The 22,692-nt window shown below is 39.1% G+C and overlaps 1 protein-coding gene across 1 annotated transcript in view; it reads right to left on the minus strand.

Annotated features, from left to right (window-relative positions):
* The window catches only part of LOC149181384 (citrate synthase, mitochondrial-like), a 105,119-nt gene that overhangs the window by 69,662 nt on the left and 12,765 nt on the right, over window positions 1-22,692 (minus strand). The window contains exon 5 of the mRNA XM_089416603.1: window positions 403-489. Coding sequence (XP_089272729.1) covers window positions 403-489 — 87 coding nt within the window. The remainder of the gene's footprint in view (window positions 1-402; window positions 490-22,692) is intronic.

Genomic DNA, 22,692 nt, shown 5'->3' on the forward strand with positions numbered 1-22,692 from the left:
GAAAATGTACTCACAAACATGCTCAATTCTAAGACTGAATATGCTTACAAAAAATTTAAAGTTAACACAACCCAACTAATATATGGTGAGCATAACCAAATCCATCTTAAGCGGAAGCTTGAAGGTATTTTATTTTAAGGAATATAGTTAAAAAACATAATAAAATCAATTGTGCTGACAAATTAATTAAGAATTAATTAAGATATCAACAGTGACGCAAGAAAAGGTAAATACAAAATATAAATGACTTGATAAGATGGTTATATAAAATTAAAACTAACAAACCGAACAAACTTAAACATAAATAGAGTTTACAAATACTTTCTTGTTTAATCCATTAATATGGACATCAATGGCTTATTTAAAAAATATTGCCCTGAAAAACAAGCAACTTTACAATACCTGGTTTGCTAAACCATGGAGAGGACCCGCTAAGCCATTCATACCAGCTGCAAATGCGAGATATGGGTCCGAAAGTGGACTTCCAACCTAGATAACCATCCATCTCAAAGGGCATAAACACAAAATTACAAATATTTAAGCAAAATAGTTAAAAACTTTATAATTATAATTTGAGCTAGGTTTTCAATCACTATGAATACCCATTGCTTGAGAATAAATTTTCACTCAATTGCACAAGAGATAAAAACATCGAATTCATTATTCTAAACAAGATTTATATACTAACTAAAGTCTAATAGTACCACATTTATTATTTTCTAGACTATAAAAAAGACCATGGTTATATATGTAAAGAGAATATGAACCAAAAAAATCTATGGACTTATTAAAGATAATATATACAAATCATGTACACAATTTAAAACAATAGTTGAAAATGCTTTTATTATAAATTGAGCTAGGCTCCCAACAAAATCACTATGAATAACCATTACTTTAGAATAAATTTTCACTCGATCGCACCAGAGATTAAAATGTCAAATTCTTTATTCTGAACAAGGTTTATATGCTAACTCAGTAAGATATTACTACATTGATTTATTTTCCAGTTTATAAAACACCATAGTTTTATACACAAGGAGAATGTGTACAAGAAAAATCTATGGATATATAAAGATAATATATACAGATCATGAAAAAGATAGAACTTAATTACTTCAATTTATTATGACTATTGCATATAGGAGAAGAATAAAATCACAATGCATGTGTATGTTGACATATATCATTTGGAGTGTTTGAATAAATGTATCAAAAACCTACTACTACTAAAAATGATTTAGTAATCAATAATACATTTTCTATACAATATAATTTATTAATAAAAATTGATAACTACAATATTATTATAAAGCATGGTTAACTACAATATCATTTAAACATTAGTTAATTACTTAGGCACATAATCACAAAAATGACATCTCATATGTTGGATTGCAGCAACCACCCAATGTTTAAATAAAAGAGTCAATAGAGCTCTAACTGAATAGTTCACTGTTCATAAGGTTCGATACTTGCTAAGGTTTAGCAAACATGGAAGCAAGCTAAGTGGGCTTGATTGCAGGGAAAACTCCACAGCTAAGTATGCTTGACCTAGATAAGTCTTGGGATGGGTGACCTCCCAAGAAGTCTCAATTATCGCGTGCAAGCCTCGAAGAGGGTGATGATTGACATTATGCAATTATTCACTAATTCCAATCCCACTTCTTCACCCCTGTGAGCATCGCCTAATGCAATAAATGCTAAGTGGACCATTCAAAATCATGAGAAATTGGTCAATTGTGACTAATATTCATGGATATGGGTCATACATTTATGACTTGCTCATGCAAATAATCCTGAAAATGATATCTCTTACAATATTATTATATAAAGCAAAAAGCTACAACTGCTAAACAATACTTCAATATTAGTTCATATGACTATTCATATTATCACCTAAATTGCACTACATTTTTTTCTTATCATAGTTACTATTCTATTACTAATCACGTCATGTTACTGTAATCATCAATATATGCATGGAACATTTTATTTTTGAGATCCTAAATTTATTTAATTACTTTAGCAAGGACAATTACATAAACTTCTATGACTTTTTTATTTTGAATTGAGCTATGGAAGCACTAAACTCAATGCTTATATGACACCCACATTTTCCCCATGATTTGAGAGGTCCACTTCTATCTCTTACAAATTTCCAATCATCAAATGCCATCTACTACAATTTGGTTGCAATAGTGTTGATTGCCTAGGGTACTCTCTAAATCACATTCCCATAAAATGAAAATAAAGGTTGGATAATAAAAAAAGCTCATTACTTCTCCTTTGCATGCTTTGAGGAGGGGGCAGATCGTGCTAATTTTGACATCAACTCACAATTTTTTTTACAAATGTATATCTCATTGTTGCAAGAACCACTCACCCCCTTGTTAGAAAATCAGAAAAGCAGAAAGATTTTCTTTATGTTGATAATCACTTGTGATACTCTTATGTTCTTATTAACTTTCTTGAATTCTTCTTTTATCTTAGTTCATCAAGCAATTACCAATAACAATAACACAAAGATCAAAGACACCAGATATAGGTGGACAATCAGGGCAAAACCCCTATCTAGGGGAAAACCCAGTGAACAACTCTTTCTTAATAATTTCACAAGATGATCCAAAACTCCTTGACCTAGACACAAAGTTCCTCCAACCACCAAGTCAGCCCTTACCTTCTTCTGTAGATGATAACCTTCCAGCAACAACTTTGACCTAGATGTAGCAACAGGACTTCGACCTAGCAGAACTTCGACCCAGCAGTAGCCCAACAAAAACTTCGACCCAACAGAAACTTCATCCTTCCAGCAAATAGCCCAATAAATCCACACGAGTGAGAGAGAGACAAACCCATAAACTTCGATCTTCCTTCTTCCAGCAAATTGCCTCCTCCTGCAACCTCGCACCTTTTTTGCTTCCTCTTCTTGGATATAGAACTTGTAAACGTGTGTCCTCCAAATGAATCGAATTGCTTGTATATATACTCTTTTCTGGAGGTTGAATTACCCTCATGTACACCAACTTGATCAAATAAGGGATGACTTGGTGTGGGGGTGACAAATGACTTATTTTACTCAATATTAATTATTAATGGGTATTAATAAAGATAAGGAAGAGAAGCTTCTAAGAGGTGAGGATCAAGTCTATTTTAATCTTAGTTGTTGATTAGGGACTTAATCTCGGTCGTTGATTCATCAACAGGAAAAGTATAAGAGAAGACTTGAGGGTCATTTGGAGACACACCAGCAGATACTCAGTATCCCAAGGAAAATCGATTTTCAGAGAGAGTGAAAACGATTTCAGAGGGAGAGTTGTAGGGTGAAGGAAGAGGGGGTGATTAGCAGCAGTCAGGGAGCTCAGCAAAGGTGACGCAAGGACTCTGAGAGACAGCACAGAGGGAGACACAGAACATAGAGACGCACTGGATGACGCAGTGTAGGACAGAGCAGCGTAGAGCCACACAGGATGACGCAGTAAGGAAAGGAAGTCCTCCAGGGTGTCAGAAAGTCTCGGAGAGAAGTGTGTTTTCTCCTAGCGTCTATGCAAAAATTTTCTATAAAAGCGATCGTTGATGAAGATTAATAAAACCCTCCTCTACTGCACCGGTTTTCCTGCATTGGGTTTTTCCGGGGACAATTGTCCAAAAATAATTGTGTTGATGTGATTGATTCTTGTGCATATATTTGTTTTTGTATAATGATGTGATATTTGCAGTAGAATTTATTTTAATATTTACTGAAGGGATTTCATAAATAACTTATTGAGAAATAAGTAGGTAAAATAAATCAGTTGTTGCAATAATAGAATTTTTGTTTAGAAATTTTCACATGGTATCAGAGCAAAGATTCGGAGACAAGCAGGGAAAATCAATTATGGGTCAAGGGCATGATGCAAAGGCATCCACGTCAGAAGACTCGTGCCGATTTTCAGAAGAATGCACTAGAGATAGAAATTTTGATTTCTCTATGTTGGCTTCCAGATTGGAAGAAGAAGTTGCTTGCGTAGCAAGCTCTACATCATCAGGGGTATGGTATATAGACAAAGGAGCCTCCTGGCATATGATAGGGATTCGGGAACGTTTCTCAGATTATCAGGAGGAAAGAACGAATTTTCATATCAACATGGGGAATAAGTCAAAGTGTACTCCAGTAGGGAAGGGTACTATAATTTTTCAAACAAAAACAGGAGAGTGATTCTGAGCTACTAATGTGTTGCAAGTGCCGGGATTGGGGATGAACTTACTTTCCGTATCTCAACTTCAAAGCAAGGGCTATGATGTTTTCTTCATTAAGGAGAAAGTATATGTCAAACACCCGAGTTGAAAAAGGAAGGTACAAATCGAAATCAGAAGTAACATGTTATAAAGGTTGCAGCTAGAATCACCAATGGCACTGATAGGCAGTAATGGAGACAAGGATTTGAATGAACTATGGCACAAAAGGATGGGACATTTGCACCATGGGGCTCTGAGAATTCTCAGGAAAACTGTAACAGGAGTTCCAGATCTTAGTACTGAACGAGATGATGTATGCAGAGGGTGTGCTCTAGGCAAATATGCCAAAGCAACATTTCCTAGAAGTAGCAATAGGGCCAAGAGTGTACTAGGATTGATACACTCAGATATCTGCGGACCGATGTCCACAAAAGCTCTTAGTGGTGCCGAATACTTCGTCACCTTCATTGATGACCATTCCAGGAAGACTTGGATTTATTTTTTGAAAACCAAGGATGAGGTTTTCTGTCGATTTAAAGAGTTCAAGGCTCTAGTGGAGAATCTGACAGGAAAGAAAATAAAAGTGTTGCGCTTAGACAATGGTGGAGAGTATGTTGACAAGGACTTCACCGATTTTTGCGTTAGGGAGGGCATCAGAAGAGAGTGGACAACTCCCTACAATCTGGAGCAGAATGGAGTAGTGGAAAGGAAGAACAAGGCTATTGTGGAAGCAGCTAGGGCAATGATGTATGGTTAGGATATGCCAAAATTCCTGTGGGCAAAAGCATGCAGCACGACAGTCTATGTCCAGAATAGAACTCCTCATAGAGCATTGGGCACGATTACTCCAAGGCACATCTTCACTGGGAAGAACCCTAAAGTTAGTCATTTTAGGATATCTGGGAGTTTAGCATATTGTTGTAAACCCGAGGAGAAGAGGAAGAAATTAGATCAAACTGTAGAGAAAGGATATCTTGTGGCATATAGCGAGAATGCTAAGGCATAGAGAATCTATCTTCCAGGGAGCAGGAAGGTCGTAGTTCGACAAGATGTGAAGTTCATAGAGGATAGGACCTTCAGAAAATCTCGAGAAATGCCTTCCAAGGAGTAGTCAAAAGATGAACTGTTGGTCAAACCACTTCAACCAGCAGAAGCCAGTACCAGAATTTCTCCTACAAAACAGGAGGAATCACAGGAAGACGAAGAGCCAACATATGTGCCTACTACCAGAGAAAGAACGAGCGGGAACTCCGACAGATTCTACGGGATGCAGAAGATTTCGTTGGTGCCCCCAGGAATAGTAAAAGGGAGCGAAGACAACCCGACAGATATCAGGCCATAGTAGCTCAGGTTGGGGAACCTACAGTTTTCAGGAGGCCGTTCAACATCAAGTTTGGATGGATGCGAGGGTGGAGGAATGCAACTCTATAATGGTGAATGATGTCTGGGAAGTAGTACCTAGGCCTTAGGACAAATCAGTGGTAGGTTCGAGGTGGATTTACAAGATCAAATATGTTGCAGACCACAGTGTGCAAAAATACAAAGCCAGGTTTGTGGCTAAGGGGTATGCTCAAAAGGAAGGAATAGACTACAAAGAAACCTTCGCCCCAGTAGCCAGGTATACATCTATTAGAACTGTGATATATCTTGCAATACAGATGGGGTGGGAGATTCATCAGATGGATGTCAAGACGACATTCTTGAACGGGGTGATAGAAAAGGAAGTATACATTGAACAGCCAGAAGGCTTTGAGACACATGAGAAGAAATCTCATGTATGCAGATTGAAGAAAGCCTTGTATGGGCTCAAACAGGTGCCTAGAGCATGGTATGGTCAAATTGATGGCTACTTGCAGAAGATGGGGTTCGTTAAGAGTGATGCAGATCCCAATCTCTACTATCTGGTTGTAGAGAATGAGCCTCTAGTCCTAGTATTATATGTGGATGATCTCTTCCTGACAGAATCATCCAGGCTCATTGAGGACTGTAAGAAGAATCTAGCCACAGAATTCGACATGAAGGATTTAGGACAACTGCATTATTTCCTGGGGTTGGAAGTTTGGCAGCAAAAGGGGGAAATCTTCCATGGACAAGGGAGATATGCTACAGAGATCCTGAAGAGATTTAGGATGCAGGACTGTAGGCCTATGGCTACTCCAATGATCACCGACTGGAAGAAAATTGATGCATCAGAAGACAAAGATGTTGATCCCACCTTATGCTGGCAGCTCATAGGGTCCCTGATGTATTTGGTCAATACCAGGCTAGACATTTGCTACGTTCTCAACACCCTCAGTCAGTTCATGGTGGAACCTGGGAGGACACATTGGGCAGTAGCCAAACATGTTCTTAGATATATATAGGGAATAATCGAGTATGGACTATTGTACACCAGAAGTAATAATATCAGACTGAGTGGGTTTACTGATACAGATTGGGTTGGAAGTTCAGTAGATCGGAGAAGTACCTCTGGGTACTGTTTCAACATTAGATCGGGGATGACCTCTTGGTGCAATAGGAAACAGAAACCCGTAGCTATGAGCTTAGCTGAAGAAGAATATATGGCCGCTAGCACAATTTCGTGCGAAGCCATATGGCTTAGAAAATTTTTTGTGAACCTATTTAGAAGAAGGATGGAGGCGACCAGAATCATGTGTGATAATCAGAGTTGCATCAAGCTCTCTCAGAATCCAGTATTTCATGATCGGTCAAAGCATACTGATATTCAGTGTCACTTTATCAGAGACTATGTCCAACGAGGACTTGTACTATTGAGCTACACTCCTACAGGAGAACAGGTGGTGGACATCCTTACCAAGGCCCTTGGAAGAACAAAGTTCGTTTATTTCAGGGAGAAGATGGGGATGGTAAAGAATCCATTTGAGTAGCAGAAATGGATTCTGTGTCAGATGTTGCAATGTAGATGCAGTGTTGGGAGGAAGGACCAACAGCAGCACGAATGCAAAGGGAGCTGCAGTACAAATGTAGCAGCGGCAGAGCCATGGGCAGCATTGCGGAGGCAGCAGTGCAGTGGATGTAGGGCAGCAATGCAAGAGGCAGTGGTGCAATGGATGTAGGGCAGCAAGCCTAGCATCAACACAGGCACCACTGCAGAAGGATCAGTGTGATGTTTAGTGGTGGAGCATTACTAGAGCACATTCCTCACTAAGAGGGAGTGTTTATTTGTGGTAGCCTCGGATGTGCTCTACCCATGAAAATTGGTGGAGAGGCTAAAGCACATGAGATCTCCAAAACCCATAAATCGTTTTGGGAAATTCCATCCGGATGAGGAGTTATTAAAATAATTAATATTTTTAATGGGTTCCAAAGTCTAAACTTAGGAAAATAAAATATTAATGGGTATTAATAAAGATAAGGATGAGAAGCTTCTAAGAGGCGAGGATCAAGTCTATTTTAATCTTAGCCGTTGATTAGAGACTTAATCTCGGTCGTTGATTCATCAATAGGAAAAGTATAAGAGAAGACTTGAGGGTCATTTGGAGACACACCAGCAGATACTCAGTATCCCAAGGAAAATCGATTTTCAGAGAGAGTGAAATCAATTTCAAAGGGAGAGTTGCAAGGTGAAGGAAGATGGGGTGATTAGCAGTAGTCAGGGAGCTCAAAAGAGGTGACGCAGGGACTCTAAGAGACAGCGCAGAGGGAGACGCAAATCATAAAGACGCAATGGATGACGCAGTGCAGGAAAGAGTAGCACAAAGCCACGCAGGATGACTCAGGGCTGACGCAGTAAGGAAAGGAAGTCCTCCAAGGTGTCAGAAAGTCTCAGAGAGAAGTCTCAGGTGTTTTCTCCCAGTGTCTATGCAAAAATTTTCTGTAAAAGCGATTTTTGTTGAAGATTAATAAAACACTCCTATGTTGCACCAGCTTTCCCTCATTGGGTTTTTCTGGGGACAATTGTCTAAAAATAACTGTGTTGAATTGTTTGATTCTTGTGCATATATTTGTTTATGTATAATGGTGTGATATCTGCAGTAAAATTTATTTTAATATTTATTGAAGGGATTTCATAAATAACTTATTGAGAAATAAGTAGGTAAAATAAATCAATTGTTGCAGTAATAGAATTTCTGTTTAGAATTTTCACACGGTGCTCCCTTGACCCTCCCTAAACACTTCCTAGACACTCCCTAACGGTAATATTAAATTCTTAATGTTCCTTTTACTTAATTTTTTAACAATACCATTAGTTGTTTCAGGATGTTTAAGAGTGGTTCCAACCCCATCGGACTTCATATGGAGAGAATAGAATTTCATATCACATTCAACAGACTTAATAGATTTTAGGATTTTACGATCATGGGATTGCAACATTTCATTGGATTCTATTACATATGAGAGTATGTGAATGACATTTAATCAACAGCACCAAACCCTATATGTACCCTAGTCTTTGTAGTATTGATTGTTGAACTCCATGGCCTTAGCAAAAATGTACCCTTCACTTCAACCAAAAATCATTGATCGAGCATGTTAATCTTTTTCCACCATATTGTAAGCCTTTTAATAGCAATTTCATCAAAATTGGCTAGTGTCAACTCATGTCCCTAAAGAAAAAAAGGTAGAAGCAAAGATTAGGAAAATGGAAAAGAATGAAGGATGATGATATTGTTAAAATGGGAAACTAGGGCTAAACTCCATGTGGGTCATCTTATTTATGGCAGCTAATATTTTTCTTGTATTCCTCTCGTCGAGAGGTGTAGGATTGATCTAAAGATCATCCGATTCCGACATGTATTCATGGAGATATGAATTTATTTGTGTTATGGGACAATTCGTCAAGGCCGGCCAACAACCAAATTGCCCCCACATGTGCTCAACGTTTTAGTATAAAAAGAGGTGGCTTGCTAGTCATTTGTAGACACTCTACTTGTGATCTCTTCCTCTCCACTTGTTTTTGGGTTTTGGTGGGACGAGAGATCCTAAGAGTCAACATTGCCCAAATGGAGAAGGCTCTATGTTATCTTAGGAGATGAGAAAGCTCTATGATGTCATGGAGGACACAACCCTTATCTCAGCCTCAAGAAGCCTTAACGCTGCCCCATGAAGAAGCCCTAACCGCAGTCATGGTTCTCAAAAGAAAGACTAGTTGGAGGACGATTCTCTTGTGCCCTAGCCGCAACAATAATGAGGAAGGAACAACATTCCAAGTTGCTGGGAGAGGGGTCGAGGTCTCTTGGAGGAAGGTCGAGACTACTGATAGTATTGCAGACTGTTTTAGGGCTAGTATGAGGGTTGTTTTGGTGAGTTGTAGCCAGCTGAGGTAGGTCGCAGGCCTAGTCTCCCAAAACAGGCCTAAATTTGAGTTGTTAAGGGATGGTTTCCCAAAACAGCAGCCCACAAAGAAGGTGTACCTCCTGGCCTATGTCGCAGCAAAGAGAGGGTTGTCAAGTCGGTTTATGAAGGGAAGTTGCAGCATGCACTTGCCCTAACTAGGACAACAATACTACTAATCTAGCATGGGCAGATTTGAGGGTTGTCTTGAGCCCTTACCTTTAGCGTGGAGGAGGAGCATCTTTCCTTGCCTAGTCCGTAGTTTTTGGAGGGTTGTTCGAGAAATGTTGAGAGGAGTTTAGGGCTGCAGCAATATGCCCAAGTGGCCTAACCAGAACAGTCAGGAACAACAAAGTGTCAAGCAAATTTGGAGCAGTGTGAGAGGTGCTTTGGGTCTAGGATATTGACCAGATTTGGATCAGATTTGGAGCAGCCTGTGGGAGCCACGTGTTGGGTTAACATGGAGTGTTGAATACCTCAAAAGGGGTGCAACATGATGTGATGGATGCAACATGGTATATTGCAGCAGCATGGTGCTGTAAGGTGCATGGAGCAACATGTTTTAGATTCAGCAGTTGGATGCTGCATGGTGTTAGAGATAGCTATGAGTAGTGCATCGTAGTGCACAATGACGAGGTACAACTTAGTGATGGTGCAGCATGGTGCAACATAGTGATGATGCACATGGTATGATGTGTGCAACATAGTAATGAGGTCCAGCATGATGATTGGGTGCAGCACAGTGAGGTGCAACACAAATAGGTACAACTAGGTGATGGAATCACCTGTGTCTAGATCAGCGATCTCATGTGACATCTTCTTAGAGAAGATCTATACTCTTATTTAGATCAGTGTTTTCATAAAAGGTCGGCTCAGAACAGACTCGGCCGAGGTGGTCTGAGCCAGACCCCCTAGCGATGACCCTGCCTAGGAAACGGTTCGACCGGCCGGGTTGTCTAACAACTCGGCCGACTTGGTATTAACCCGGCCGGCTTGGTCGAGTCCGTAATAACTCGGCCGAGTTGCATACTAGGCTCTTAACACACTCCTAATATATACAATATGTGCATAGATGGCTGGTTAACAGAGCACAGCAGCTCCTTGCATGCTATGAGCAGTGCAACCTTTTCTTTGTCCTACATATTGCTGCAATATTCTTTGTCCAAGCATGGTGGGCATCCAAGAAGTTGTCCAACAACTTCTCATGAGCACTCTTTCAGTCTTTTACTTGACATTCCATTCTTTGTTTTTAGTTTTCGAACTTGTGAAAATAGTTTTATCATGTGTTGTTTGTCAATAAGATACATTTTAGGTGACTTTCGACTGAATTCTGATCTCAAAAAGGCCAAGATAAATAGATTGTCATTTCAATGTGTTACTTTTACAGCCTTCAAAATCATGATAAAAAGTACACATATAAATATAAACCCCCACTGTTCCACATATAATTAATAGGAAAAAAGTATGATAGAAGAATTATATGAATATCGATTAGTAGCTAAAATTGGCTAATGGGATTGTGAAGGTACATTATAATACTACATCTATTTCAGATTCAATATAGAAGCTAACAGATTAGTGCCTAAATCAGCTATGAGATGATGAAGGATTAGTGCCTAAATCAGCCCAAGCCATCACTCTTTGTAAACAGTACATACTAATCTCCCAAGATTCACTCCAGAATAACTGCAATCTATGGAGAATAATTACCAAAAATAAACAAGCATGAAGCATAGCAGTATAGCACCATAGATCATGCTTTGGAATTCAACTTTAGTATCTTTAAATTTGCAATGATTGATTCAATCTAGTTGAACATAATCAACCATTCCCTTGCATTATTGTGACACTTGGAATCTCTGAACGCAATACAAAACAAGAATAAAAGGACATGGCAAGTCTGTGGTTATTAGTCAAATTATGATTAGTTGCTTGTTTAAAGTTTAGTACAGTGCACTGGGTGCCATTTTGATATAATGGATATATTCATGAGCCTACTTTGATCATATGTTGTCTTCTATCTACATTTTAATGCTGTGTGTTTGGAAACATGAATGAAAATCTTTAAAATTATGTTTTTTATAAATAAAAAAATTTAATATACTTTTTACAACGACCGAGTCATTGAAATCGAGCCGACCGAGTCGGAGTCGGAATCGGAGTCGACCCTTGGCCGAGTCGGAGTTTTAAAACATTTATTTAGATGAGTCAAAATGTTGACTTATGATGTATGTGTACTATCTCTCTCTCTGCTGAACTATTGAAGAACATATAAGAAGAATTGATCAAGGGTTTCCCCACATTGGGGTTTGTCCCTGGCTTGCGCCACATCTTGTGTCCTCTTGTCTTAGCTTGTCTTCTGCGATTTATGTTTATGTTCTATCTGCATTTTATTATCATGCTAAATGTGATTGTTAATTTGGAATTGATATTGAGATAATATGGAAAATTGAAGTAGATTTGTTATCAGCATAGAACATACCTAAAATTAACAGATACTAATGATGAGGATCTCGATATAAGTGATGGTGGAATATTGTTCATCACATAGTGGTGGAACATGCATGACAATGCTACACATAGCTACAACATTTGGCAACATGGGTGCTTTCATAATTGATGAACACTTCTTCTATAGAGAGGTGTTTAGCAACTAGCTCGGTTTATTGTTTTGGACATTTTGGTCTTCATATTTCAGTATAGATGGCCTATTTTTGTAAACATAACTATTTGGTCATGTTATTGTTGACAATTGCTAGATAACCTATTTCATTCCAAAGTTAGGTCTACTTCTATTATATAACTTAAAAATGTGTATGTTAGTTTGCAACTGAATATCTAGATTCTAGATGGTTGATGCTTGAAAAATGAATCATTAATGTACCACGGACACCATTTCTATCTTCATTGATGTACAAAAATGCATGCTTTCATATATTCTATATCTAATTTTGCATTCTAGATTTTTTTTAATATAAATGCAATATAATGCATACATCCATACATACATATATATTAGACACTTTTAGGATGCTCTACTTCCGAGGATTTTTCGAAAATGATGTTCCCAATGCTCTCATTCTAAAAAGGCTCTTGCTTCATGCAACCTTGGTAGATCTAAATCTTCTTTTATTAATATGATAAAGAATCTCTCTACTGTTTACAAGTTAACCATAATTCATTTAAATTTAAAACTAATTAAAACTAATCCTTATTGAATAATCAAGATGTTAAATTTTCTTGAAACTCTGCAACTACTTGGATGAATTACTGAAAACAAGGCAACTGAAAACTAAAACCAAATTTACTTTCACCAAGATACAAAGTTTCTTAACAATTTATAAGCAGCGGAAAAACACTAGAAAAAAAACACATTCACACAAATTGACACGCTTGTTTACCCAGGAAACCCAAAAGGGAAAACATGTTTTCTTTGTTGTGGTATTTTATTGATTGTTCTCAGAACACACTTGTTCTCCTATTGAATAGCCTTGACTTGCACTGAGAATCCTTGATCTTGTGCTCTACAATCCTTGCGCACTTCTCCAAAATCCTTGCACACATCAAGCCTCCTATTTCCTAGCGCACTTGGCCTCCTATTTCCTAGCACACTTGAGCCCTACTTCTTAGCGCACTAGAGGCTCCTATTTCTTAGCACACTTGTGCTCCTAAATCTTAGTGCACAAGCTCCTCATTTTTGCACGCACACACACAAAGAATGATCTCACAAACTTGTTCGATCATATGCCTTCATCCTTCTCTTTATAGACTCAATTCAATAATGCAAGGAGGCCTAGCTCAATTTAGAAATTCAAGTTCTGATTGTGAGTTAGCTAAGAGTTCTACTCGTCCTCTCTCCAATCAACACTTGGAGACTTAACGCATTCTCTCTCTAATCAACACTAAAGATTAACTAATTCTAACTGAACTTGTAACTGCCACCTCATCATGTAGTCAAACTAAAGAACACTCCATGTAACTGAAGCTCCAACTCTACGCATGCGATCTTGATGATTAACTCATTGTAACTAAAGTCTATTTCATGAGCTCACACTCATGCTAGAGAAAGACAAACTCGTGGCCTTCACTAGCTAAGACACAAGCCAGAAGGCCTTCACTTGCTACATTTTCAACTCTCCCCCTTGACGAGGAAGGGATTCTGTACAACTCCCAACTTATCTCTGAAATAGACAAAACTGCCTCTTGTCAATGCCTTGGTCAAGATATCTGTTGTTTGTTCCTTTGTTGGAATGTACGATAGCTTCACTATCCCTTTCTGCACACAATCTCTGAGATGATGATACTTGATCTCGATATGCTTGGAGCGATCATGAAACACTGGATTCTCAGAGAGCTTAATGCAACTTTGATTGTCACAGTGGGCTCCATCCTCTACTTGAAAAGTCCCACAAGCAACTTCCTCATCCAAATAGCTTCGCATGCTACCAAACTAGCAGACATGTACTCAGCCTCTACTGAACTGAGTGCAATTGATCTTTGCTTCCTGTTGAACCAGGAAACAACTGTTGACCCAATGTTGAAGACGCAACCTAAAGTACTCTTCCGATCAGTGGAGCTCCCTACCCAATCTGCATTTGTGAAGCCCTCAAGCCTCACTCCATCAGCCTGTCTATACCAATGTGGAAAAAGTCGAAGTCGGGATTAAATCGGCAAGGGTCCAGAAGTTGAAAAAGTCATTAAAGTCGAGAGTTTTTTAAAAAAGTTGGCAAAATTAAAAAAAATACAAAAATATTCATTTTAAAAAAATCTAGACTTTTTCAATAAAATCCCGATTTTCTCAAAAAAAAAAAAAAAAATCGTTAAAGAAACTACCTCATTCACGATTTTTTGGAAAAAGTCCCGATCTAATCTCAACTTTTTCGATTTATTCCCGACTTTTTCAACTGGGAAAAAATCGGCAAAAAATCGGCCAATTTAATTGGCTAGCGAAAAAAAACGCATTTTGGGGATTTAATCCCGACTTTTTCCACACTGGTCTATGCCATAATCCATAATCTATTGTGCCTCTAAGATATGTCAAAACATGCTTCACATCAACACACTGAACTCTGGTAGGATCCATCATGACCTGACTCAACTAGTTCACTGCAAAATAAATATTAGGTCATGTGTTGACTAAGTACATCAACGACTCGATGTTTTTCCTATACAATGTAGCATCTACTCGCTCTGCTCTGCTATCATCCACCTTCCTCCAATTTGTGATTAGAGGCATGGTCATGGGCCTGCAATCCGACATATGAAACCTCCTGAGGATCTTTGTAGTGTACTTCCCTTGCCCCAAGAAGATTTCCCCATCACCCTGCCATACCTGTAGCCCAAGGAAATAGTGCATAAGCCCTATATCCTTCATCTCAAACTCCCTTGCAAGGTTTGCCTTGCAATCTTGGATCAAGTTGTCTGCTCCAGTCAATATAAGATCATCAACATAGAGCACTAGAATGAGTGGAAGCCCTCTAACCGTGACGCAGTGCAGGTTTGCATCCACCTCACTCTCAGTGAAGCCCAATCCCTGAAGGTAGCTATCAATGCAAGTGTACCATGCTCTTGGTGCTTGCTTGAGCCCATAAAGAGCTCTCTTTAGCAAACAGACATGAGTGTCTCTGTTGAAGGTCTCAAACCCCTCTGGTTGCTCCATATAAATCTCTTCCTCAACCACCCTATTGAGGAATGTTGTCTTCATGTCCATTTGGTGGATCTTCCACCCCATCTGAGTTGCAAGTGCCAGAATCGTCCTGATGGATGAATAATGTGCCACTAGAGCGAATGTCTCATCATAGTCGATGCCCTCAACCTGTGAGAAGCCCTTGGCCACAAACCTAGCCTTGTACTTCTCCACACTCCCATCTGCTCCATGCTTCACCTTGTACACCCAGCGTGAGCCTACTATTGATTTGCCCTCTGGTCGTGGCACAATCTCCCAGACATCGTTCTTCATGATGGAGGAATATTCCTCCACCATGGCATCCTGCCAAACCTACTGAGAGGCTGCCTCCTCATAACAAGAAGGCTTTGTGTACCTCTGTGACTGCTTGCTTTGCCTGAACATAAAGCTAGGAGTCTCAACTCACTCTTGGGCCTCCTGAATTAACCTCTCGGACCACTTGGCTCTCTTCCTCCCTATGTTGGAAGTCACTGACTGAGTGGATGCCTCCACTTGTCCTAGTCTTTACTCCTCATCCCGCAATGAATCTTGGTCATGCTGTTGTGCGGCTCGCTTTCCACCTGGCTGAGACTCAATTTGTGACACTAGCTGAGGCTCTTGCTTGGGAGCGAGTAGCTCCTCCTCAGGTACTCCAACCCGCTCTTGCTCCAAGGACTCCTTCAGAACTTTGTCCTCCTCAAACCTCACATCCTGCCTGATAATTGTCTTCTTGAGTGATGGTTTATACTTTATACACCTTATACAACTAAGATGTCTAACTCTAACCCATGAAAATTCCCTTTTCAGTTGTGGGCTCCAGCTTCTTCCTGCTCTCTTTGGACACATGACAATAAACTTTTGTGCCAAAGATGCGGAAGTGAGAAACATCAGGCTTCTTGCCTGTGAAAGCCTCCTCCAGTGTAACTCGTCCAAGCACTCTGTGTGGACTCTTGTTTTGTAGAAATATTACAGTGTTGCATGCCTCTGCCCACAAGAACATGGGTAGCCTCTCGTCATACAACATGGCCGCTCCAACTATGTTGTGGTTTTTCCTCTCAGCCACCCCATTTTGTTGAGGGTTATGGGGTGTTGTAAGCTCTCTCCTAATGCCTTCCTTGGCACACATGTACCTGGAAGAATTGGAGACATATTCCCTACCATTATCACTCCTCAATGCTTTGATCTTCCTCCCCGTCTGGCTTTCTACAAAGGTCTTAAATTCCATGAACTTAGAGAAGACTTCCTTTTTCTTCATAAAGAGTCTCCATGTTTTCCGAGAATAATCATCCATGAAAGTGACATAGTATCTGTGTCTCATGAGGGATGGAGAAGAGAAGGGCCCACATACGTTTGAATGTACCAACTCCAAAATCCCTTTGGCTCTGTTGTCTCGTCCTAAAAACGATGACTTGACATACTTGCCAAGTGTGCACCCCTTGCACACATCATGTTGGTCGAATGTGCACTATGGTAGTCCTGTGGCTATCTGTTGAAGGATCTTCAACACCCCATGATGCAAATTGTCAATGCATTTGTGCCAAAGTTCCCCCACAACTCTGCTCTGTGCACCTCGTTCCTTGTTGCTCAAGGTTGCACATGTCTCAACCTGCAACCTGTAGAGATTCTTCATCCTCACACCAATCTACTTCATTGATCCAGAAGTTAAGTGCTTGAGGTAAGCCTTACCTCTGTTGAAGATGACATCATAACCCTTGTCCTCTAGGGTAGCCACTAAAACAAGGTTCTTCTTAAGGCCTAGAACATAGAGGACATCCCTGAGATGGAGAGAGCTACCAGACTCCCTCTCAAAGTTGATAGCACCACTCCCCTAGTCATGTACTTGCCATCATCTCCTAGCTCAATGTGAAGCTACATGTCCTTCTCCTTCAGCTAGCTGAAATACTCCTTGTTCTCGGTCATGTGGAAGGATGCTCCAGAATCAATGTACCATATATTGTTGCCTATTGAGCTTGCCATGCAAGCTATCAATGAGAAATAAATCTTTCTCGAACTAAGAAGAAAACTCATCTACCTTAGCTGATGCAGCCACATGATCCTTAATGGGCCCCTTTTTCCTGTTAGGACACTTGGTGGCATAGTGCCCGAGTTGATGGCAATAGAAGCACTTGATCTTGCTCAGATCTTTCTTCTTCTCACCCTTCTGACTGGACTCGGCCTTTCCTTGGCCCTTCTTTCCCTTGGCTTTGTTGCCTTTGCCTGTCGGGGCAAAGTTCTCCTCGTCCTCTATCTTAGCTGATCTTCTAACTCTCGTCCCTCTCCGGATTTCTTCTTGGACGCAGTCTGACCACAGCCTTTCCCAATTGGGAATATTCTCTCTGCCATTTACTGCATCCAAAAAACTCTCGCAAGACTTATGTAGTCCTAGAAGCACAAGATTCACAAGGTCATTGCTTGCTATAGTCTTGCCCACTCCAGCTAGCTCATCTCGAACCTAGGTGAACTTGAAAAGATACGTAATGATGGGCTCTCCTTTGCTCATTTGGATATTTCTTAGCTTGTCTTCAAAGCAAGATTCATGGCATCAATGGAACATTGATACAGATCTAAGATGGATTTCCACATCTCATGTGTTGTCTTCTTCCCATGGAGATGAGGGATAATATGGTCTTTGACCCCTTCAACAATGATTGGCCTTGGTGTCATTCTTGTTATGTTGGATCAACTGTTGGGCATCTTGAGGTGGAGCTATTTGATTCTTCACAAATTCTAGCACCCCATTATCTTCCAACACCACTGAGATTTGCTCCTTCCATGAGTAGAAGTTAGAGGCTCCCTCTAAACAGTGATCTACCCTCAATCCTTGGAACGCCATCCTGTTATCCAAAAATTGATCTTCAAAACTCTAGCGCAAGCCTTCTGCCTAATTTGTGCTCTTCATTGATTGAACAATTTAGTGTTGCTCTTTATGTTGAACTCTACTCTAATACCATGTTAAATTTTCTTGAAACTCTGCAACTACTTAGATGAATTACTAAAAACAAGGCAACTGAAAACTGAAACCAAATTTACTTTCACCAAGATACAAAGTTTCTTAACAATTTATAAGCAGCAGAAAAACATCAAAGATAAAAACACATTCACACAAATTGACACGCTTGTTTACCCAAGAAACCCAAAAGGGAAAACCCACTTTCTTTGTTGTGGTATTTTATTGATTGTTCTTGAGCAATTGGATCTATTACAATTCACACTACTTTTTGCAGCTAGCAATCTGTCTCTAAGAACACACTTGTTCTCCTACTGAATAGCCTTGACTTGCCCTAAGAATCCTTGATCTTGTGCTCCACAATCCTTGTGCACTTCTCCTAAATCCTTGTGCACATCATGTCGCTATTACCTAGTGCACTAGGTCTTCTATTTCCTAGTGCACTTGAGCCCTATTTCTTAGCGCACTAGAGGCCCCTATTCCTTAACGCACTTGTGCTCCTAAATATTAGCGCACAAGCTCCTCAATTTTGCACACACACACAAAGAATGATCTCGCAAACTTGTTCGATCTTGTGCCTTCATCATTCTCCTTATAGACCCAATTCAATCATGCAGGGAGGCCTAGCTCAATTTAGAAGTTTGAGTTATGATTGTGAGTTAATTGAGAGTTCTACTCGTCCTCTCTCCAATCAACACTTGGAGTCTTAACTCATTCTCTCTCCAATCAACACTAAAGACTAACTCGTTCTAACTGAACTTGTAATTGCCACCTCGTCCTATAGTCAAATTGAAGACGACTCCACGTAATTGAAGCTCTGACTCTACGCATGCAATCTTGATGATTATTCTAGTAAACTAGAAATAAACCCATCATAACTAAAGTCTATCTCATGAACTCGCACTCATGCAATCTTGATGATTATTCTAGTAAACTGGAAATAAACCCATCGTAACTAAAGTCTATCACATGAACTCGCACTCATGCTAGAGAAAGACAAACTCGTGGTCTTTACTAGCCAATGCACAAGCCAGAAGGCCTTCACTCGCTACATTTTCAACACAAGATCATTGTTTGACAAACAAAATATCACCTACTAAAATTCTATTACAAGTTTTTTGGGTTCTAAGGAGCCTAGGATAAAACCAGTGTTTGTAAAACCCTAAGCAAATAAATCAGTGAACAGAACATAGTTGAAAGGAAAGACAAATCGAATGTTAATTATCTCTTCAATTTCATTTAAAAAGGGGTGAAAGAACCCTTCAGATAGTCTCAAACAAATTAGAAACGGGAAAAAATCTTTGTAATACTCTCAAGTAAGGGGCTTCAAGTAACATTTGGGATATAAGTTTCAAAACAACAAAGACCCAAAGTATTAAGGCACATAATGAAAGGTTGTGGTTGGTGGTTGGTGTCGAAGGAGGACGTTTACTAGGACAAAGTCATGCATAAATAGAGTTTTCCCTTACGGGGAAGTTCCATGGGAAGTATATCTCTGAAATTTCTATGATAAACTAGATTAAATGTCATTGAGGTCTCTGTTAGGATATAGCCCATCCTTTCATTTTTTCAAAGGATGGTTGACGTTCCTTTACAAGTTAGCCAAATACTATGAAATAACTTAAGGGTGCTCAGTTTTGGAGCATTTGTTACCTATCATTTAAGCCTTATAGTCCCTATTTTGACCCTATAAACCGAAGTGTAAGTTTACAACCCGTATGGGAAAAAACTTACTCTCCCTTGTAGTAAAATTATGGCATCCTCTAGTTTTAGAAATGGTAGGGAAACAAATAGGGAAATTCATTGCTATGAATGATCAAACCAAGAACAAAGTCCCACGCAATATTGCAAGCAATGTGTGGAGTTGGAACTGAGAGAGGGTTTTACACATATGTTGGATATTGTTTATAGATAGTAGGCTATTTCTCAAATTTCGGATTAGGTGAACATATTGTTCAGGTGCTCCTATTGTGAAAGGGTTGGTCTTTTCAAAATAAAATTTCCATTGTTCTCTTTTAAAGGTAATAGGGATGTGGTCTGGACAAAGATCCTACTCTTTATGGACATGTTGATGGTAAAATGGTGTTTCTTTCTTACCATGAAGGGTAATGAATCATCCCAAGCAAACATTGAGGAAGTAGGTGGCATGGTTCCTTTGTTTAACATGGAAGGGGAAGAGCAGATGATAGTTGCTCAGAAAAGGGGTACAGTCTCCTAGTTTCTTTTCAAAGACTTATTCAATGACCCAAATTCCCACTACACAAGGTCTTTCTCAATGTATGGACAACATATTACACCCTTACTTTGCTCCTTCATATCTATGTTGTGAGAATATGAATAAGAACCTACAGAATTACCTAGTGTTAAGGAGATTGTTGCTTTTCATAAAGAAGTCAATAGTCTACCTAAATTTCCAAGCATGGGCCCTAGTAGAGATTATGTAATCTCAGATGTCACAGAAGGATCTGGAGGTCTAAAATTTATTGGTGATCCTACAATACTAGAGGATAAAGATGGAAAATTGGTGTCATCAAAATGCCCTACATATGACCTAAGATCTTCTAGGGAAAAAGATAGAAGGGAAGGTGATATCCGAACATAAAGGAGCTAGTCCATTTCAATCTAATTAGGGGAATAGTGTAGGGGGGCGGAAATTGTGCATTCATCATACAAAGCAAAAATCAGAGAGGTAATCCAGTCAGGAAAATAAAAGACAATTCATGGGGACTTTAGAGCGGTGTGTGCCTCAAGGAAGGGTGTTAAAATGATTGTTATGACTCTAAATCCAACAGGTATGAGTACTTCTCTCAAAAAATTGCAATCCACAGGCTAGTAGTTCTTCACAAACCTGACATTATTCTAAATCAAGAGACAATATGTGAAGGTACAGATATTGTTGATCTTCTGAGAAGACTTCTAAAGAATTGGGAGATTCTGTCTCAGGACTCAAAAGGTAGATCAGGAGGTTTAATTATTTCATGGAATAAACATGTCTTGTTGAAAACATTTGATATGCTCCCATCTGTTATCTAGATAGAACCTTTCTCTTTAAAAATGGATAAATAGCCCATACCAAAACAGACAAACTTACTGGGATGATTTCTTTCTGTCAAAAGGCATACAAAAGTACAAAAGGATCGTGTAATTAATGGGGGGACTGGAGCTTTGTCTTGAAGCAAAGGGAAGTTTGGAGGGAAAATTGCAACATAGACGGTTAGACCCACTTACCATTTCTTTCCCTACATGAGATTGAAGAAACAAATCTTTGTGATGTGTAGCCTTTAAAGCATTTCCCTGCATTAAGAAATGATAGTCTTGCTGAGGAGGGTGTTGCAAAGACACTCGATATATTTTTAATAAAGGTAGGTCTCATATGAGAAGTTGGTAGATATAAATCATGCATTGGGATTGGGTTGATTTGATCATCTCCCCATATTTTTGCAACTTGAAGGAAATAAACAAAACCCTGCTGGGCTATCTAAATTTAACCCTCAGTGGCTTCATGACAAGGGATTCAGAGATATAGTGAAGAGGGAATTGGTCTCTAGAATCTCATATCTCTGGAATATATAACAATAATATTAGAGGTGTCCTCTGAAAAGATGAATTTCTTTAGCTAAAGAGGAAAAATTGACCAATAAGGTAATCAAGTGATGCAATGAATATAAGCCCCAATTGGGCTCTGATACCACTGTAATGAACAATAGTTTATATACACAAAAATATCCAACATGGGAATGAACGATAATTGAAATCCATATAGAACAAATAATATATTGTAATAGAATAATGAATCGATGAAAGTGAGATACAATAAGCCTTGTGATTGTATACTTATATGCATTGACTAGTCACAGACGTGAAGGATTGTGTCCCATAGTTAGTTTATGTCCTTTAAATTTTTTTAATTATTATTATTGTATTTTATGTTCGCTACATTTATTATTGTATCCTGCGGAACTGTAGCAACAACTTCTGTGATTTGGGAGCATAATTCTCTTAAATGCTTCTGCTCTTACTCTTTCCACTTATGCTTGGGGTGTGGCTCAAATAACTAGGGTGAACTGTATGCCCTTTCAGCTCTGCTCAGAACTGACTTGGAGATGGGTATTGAGTCTTTCTATGTGTTTGCTGTCTCCCAACTTATAATTGACTGGATAATAGACAATCTCCTCTTTCAAAGTCTGAGTCTTGCACATCTGACTGTCAGGTCCTTCTTTGGAAAGGAAGATTCAGCCTCATCTCCTTCAAACATTTTTACAGTGAGCTAAATTGTGGTGAAATTTCTAGACAATTGAAACTAATGCAAAGCAGAAATTTCACATCCAAGAGAAAAGGCACCAGTGTTTCAATAAGTTTCAATCCTCTAGGGAAATCTTATCATGCATAAATGAGATCTCAAAAGTCATATTTACAGTGGTAAATACAGCAGTAAAACAGCCATTATCTTCTTTAATTGCAATGTTAAATCACTTAATATTATTGCCTTAACTTATGTCAAATCAACAACACATATATAGATGGAAATTACAAACCATGGAGAACATAGATGATCGAAAATCAAATA

The sequence above is a fragment of the Pinus tabuliformis genome, chromosome 3_2 (assembly GCF_031772625.1).
Source record: "Pinus tabuliformis cultivar Carrire ecotype Pingquan chromosome 3_2, CPIR1, whole genome shotgun sequence".
Classification (NCBI taxonomy): Eukaryota; Viridiplantae; Streptophyta; class Pinopsida; order Pinales; family Pinaceae; genus Pinus; species Pinus tabuliformis.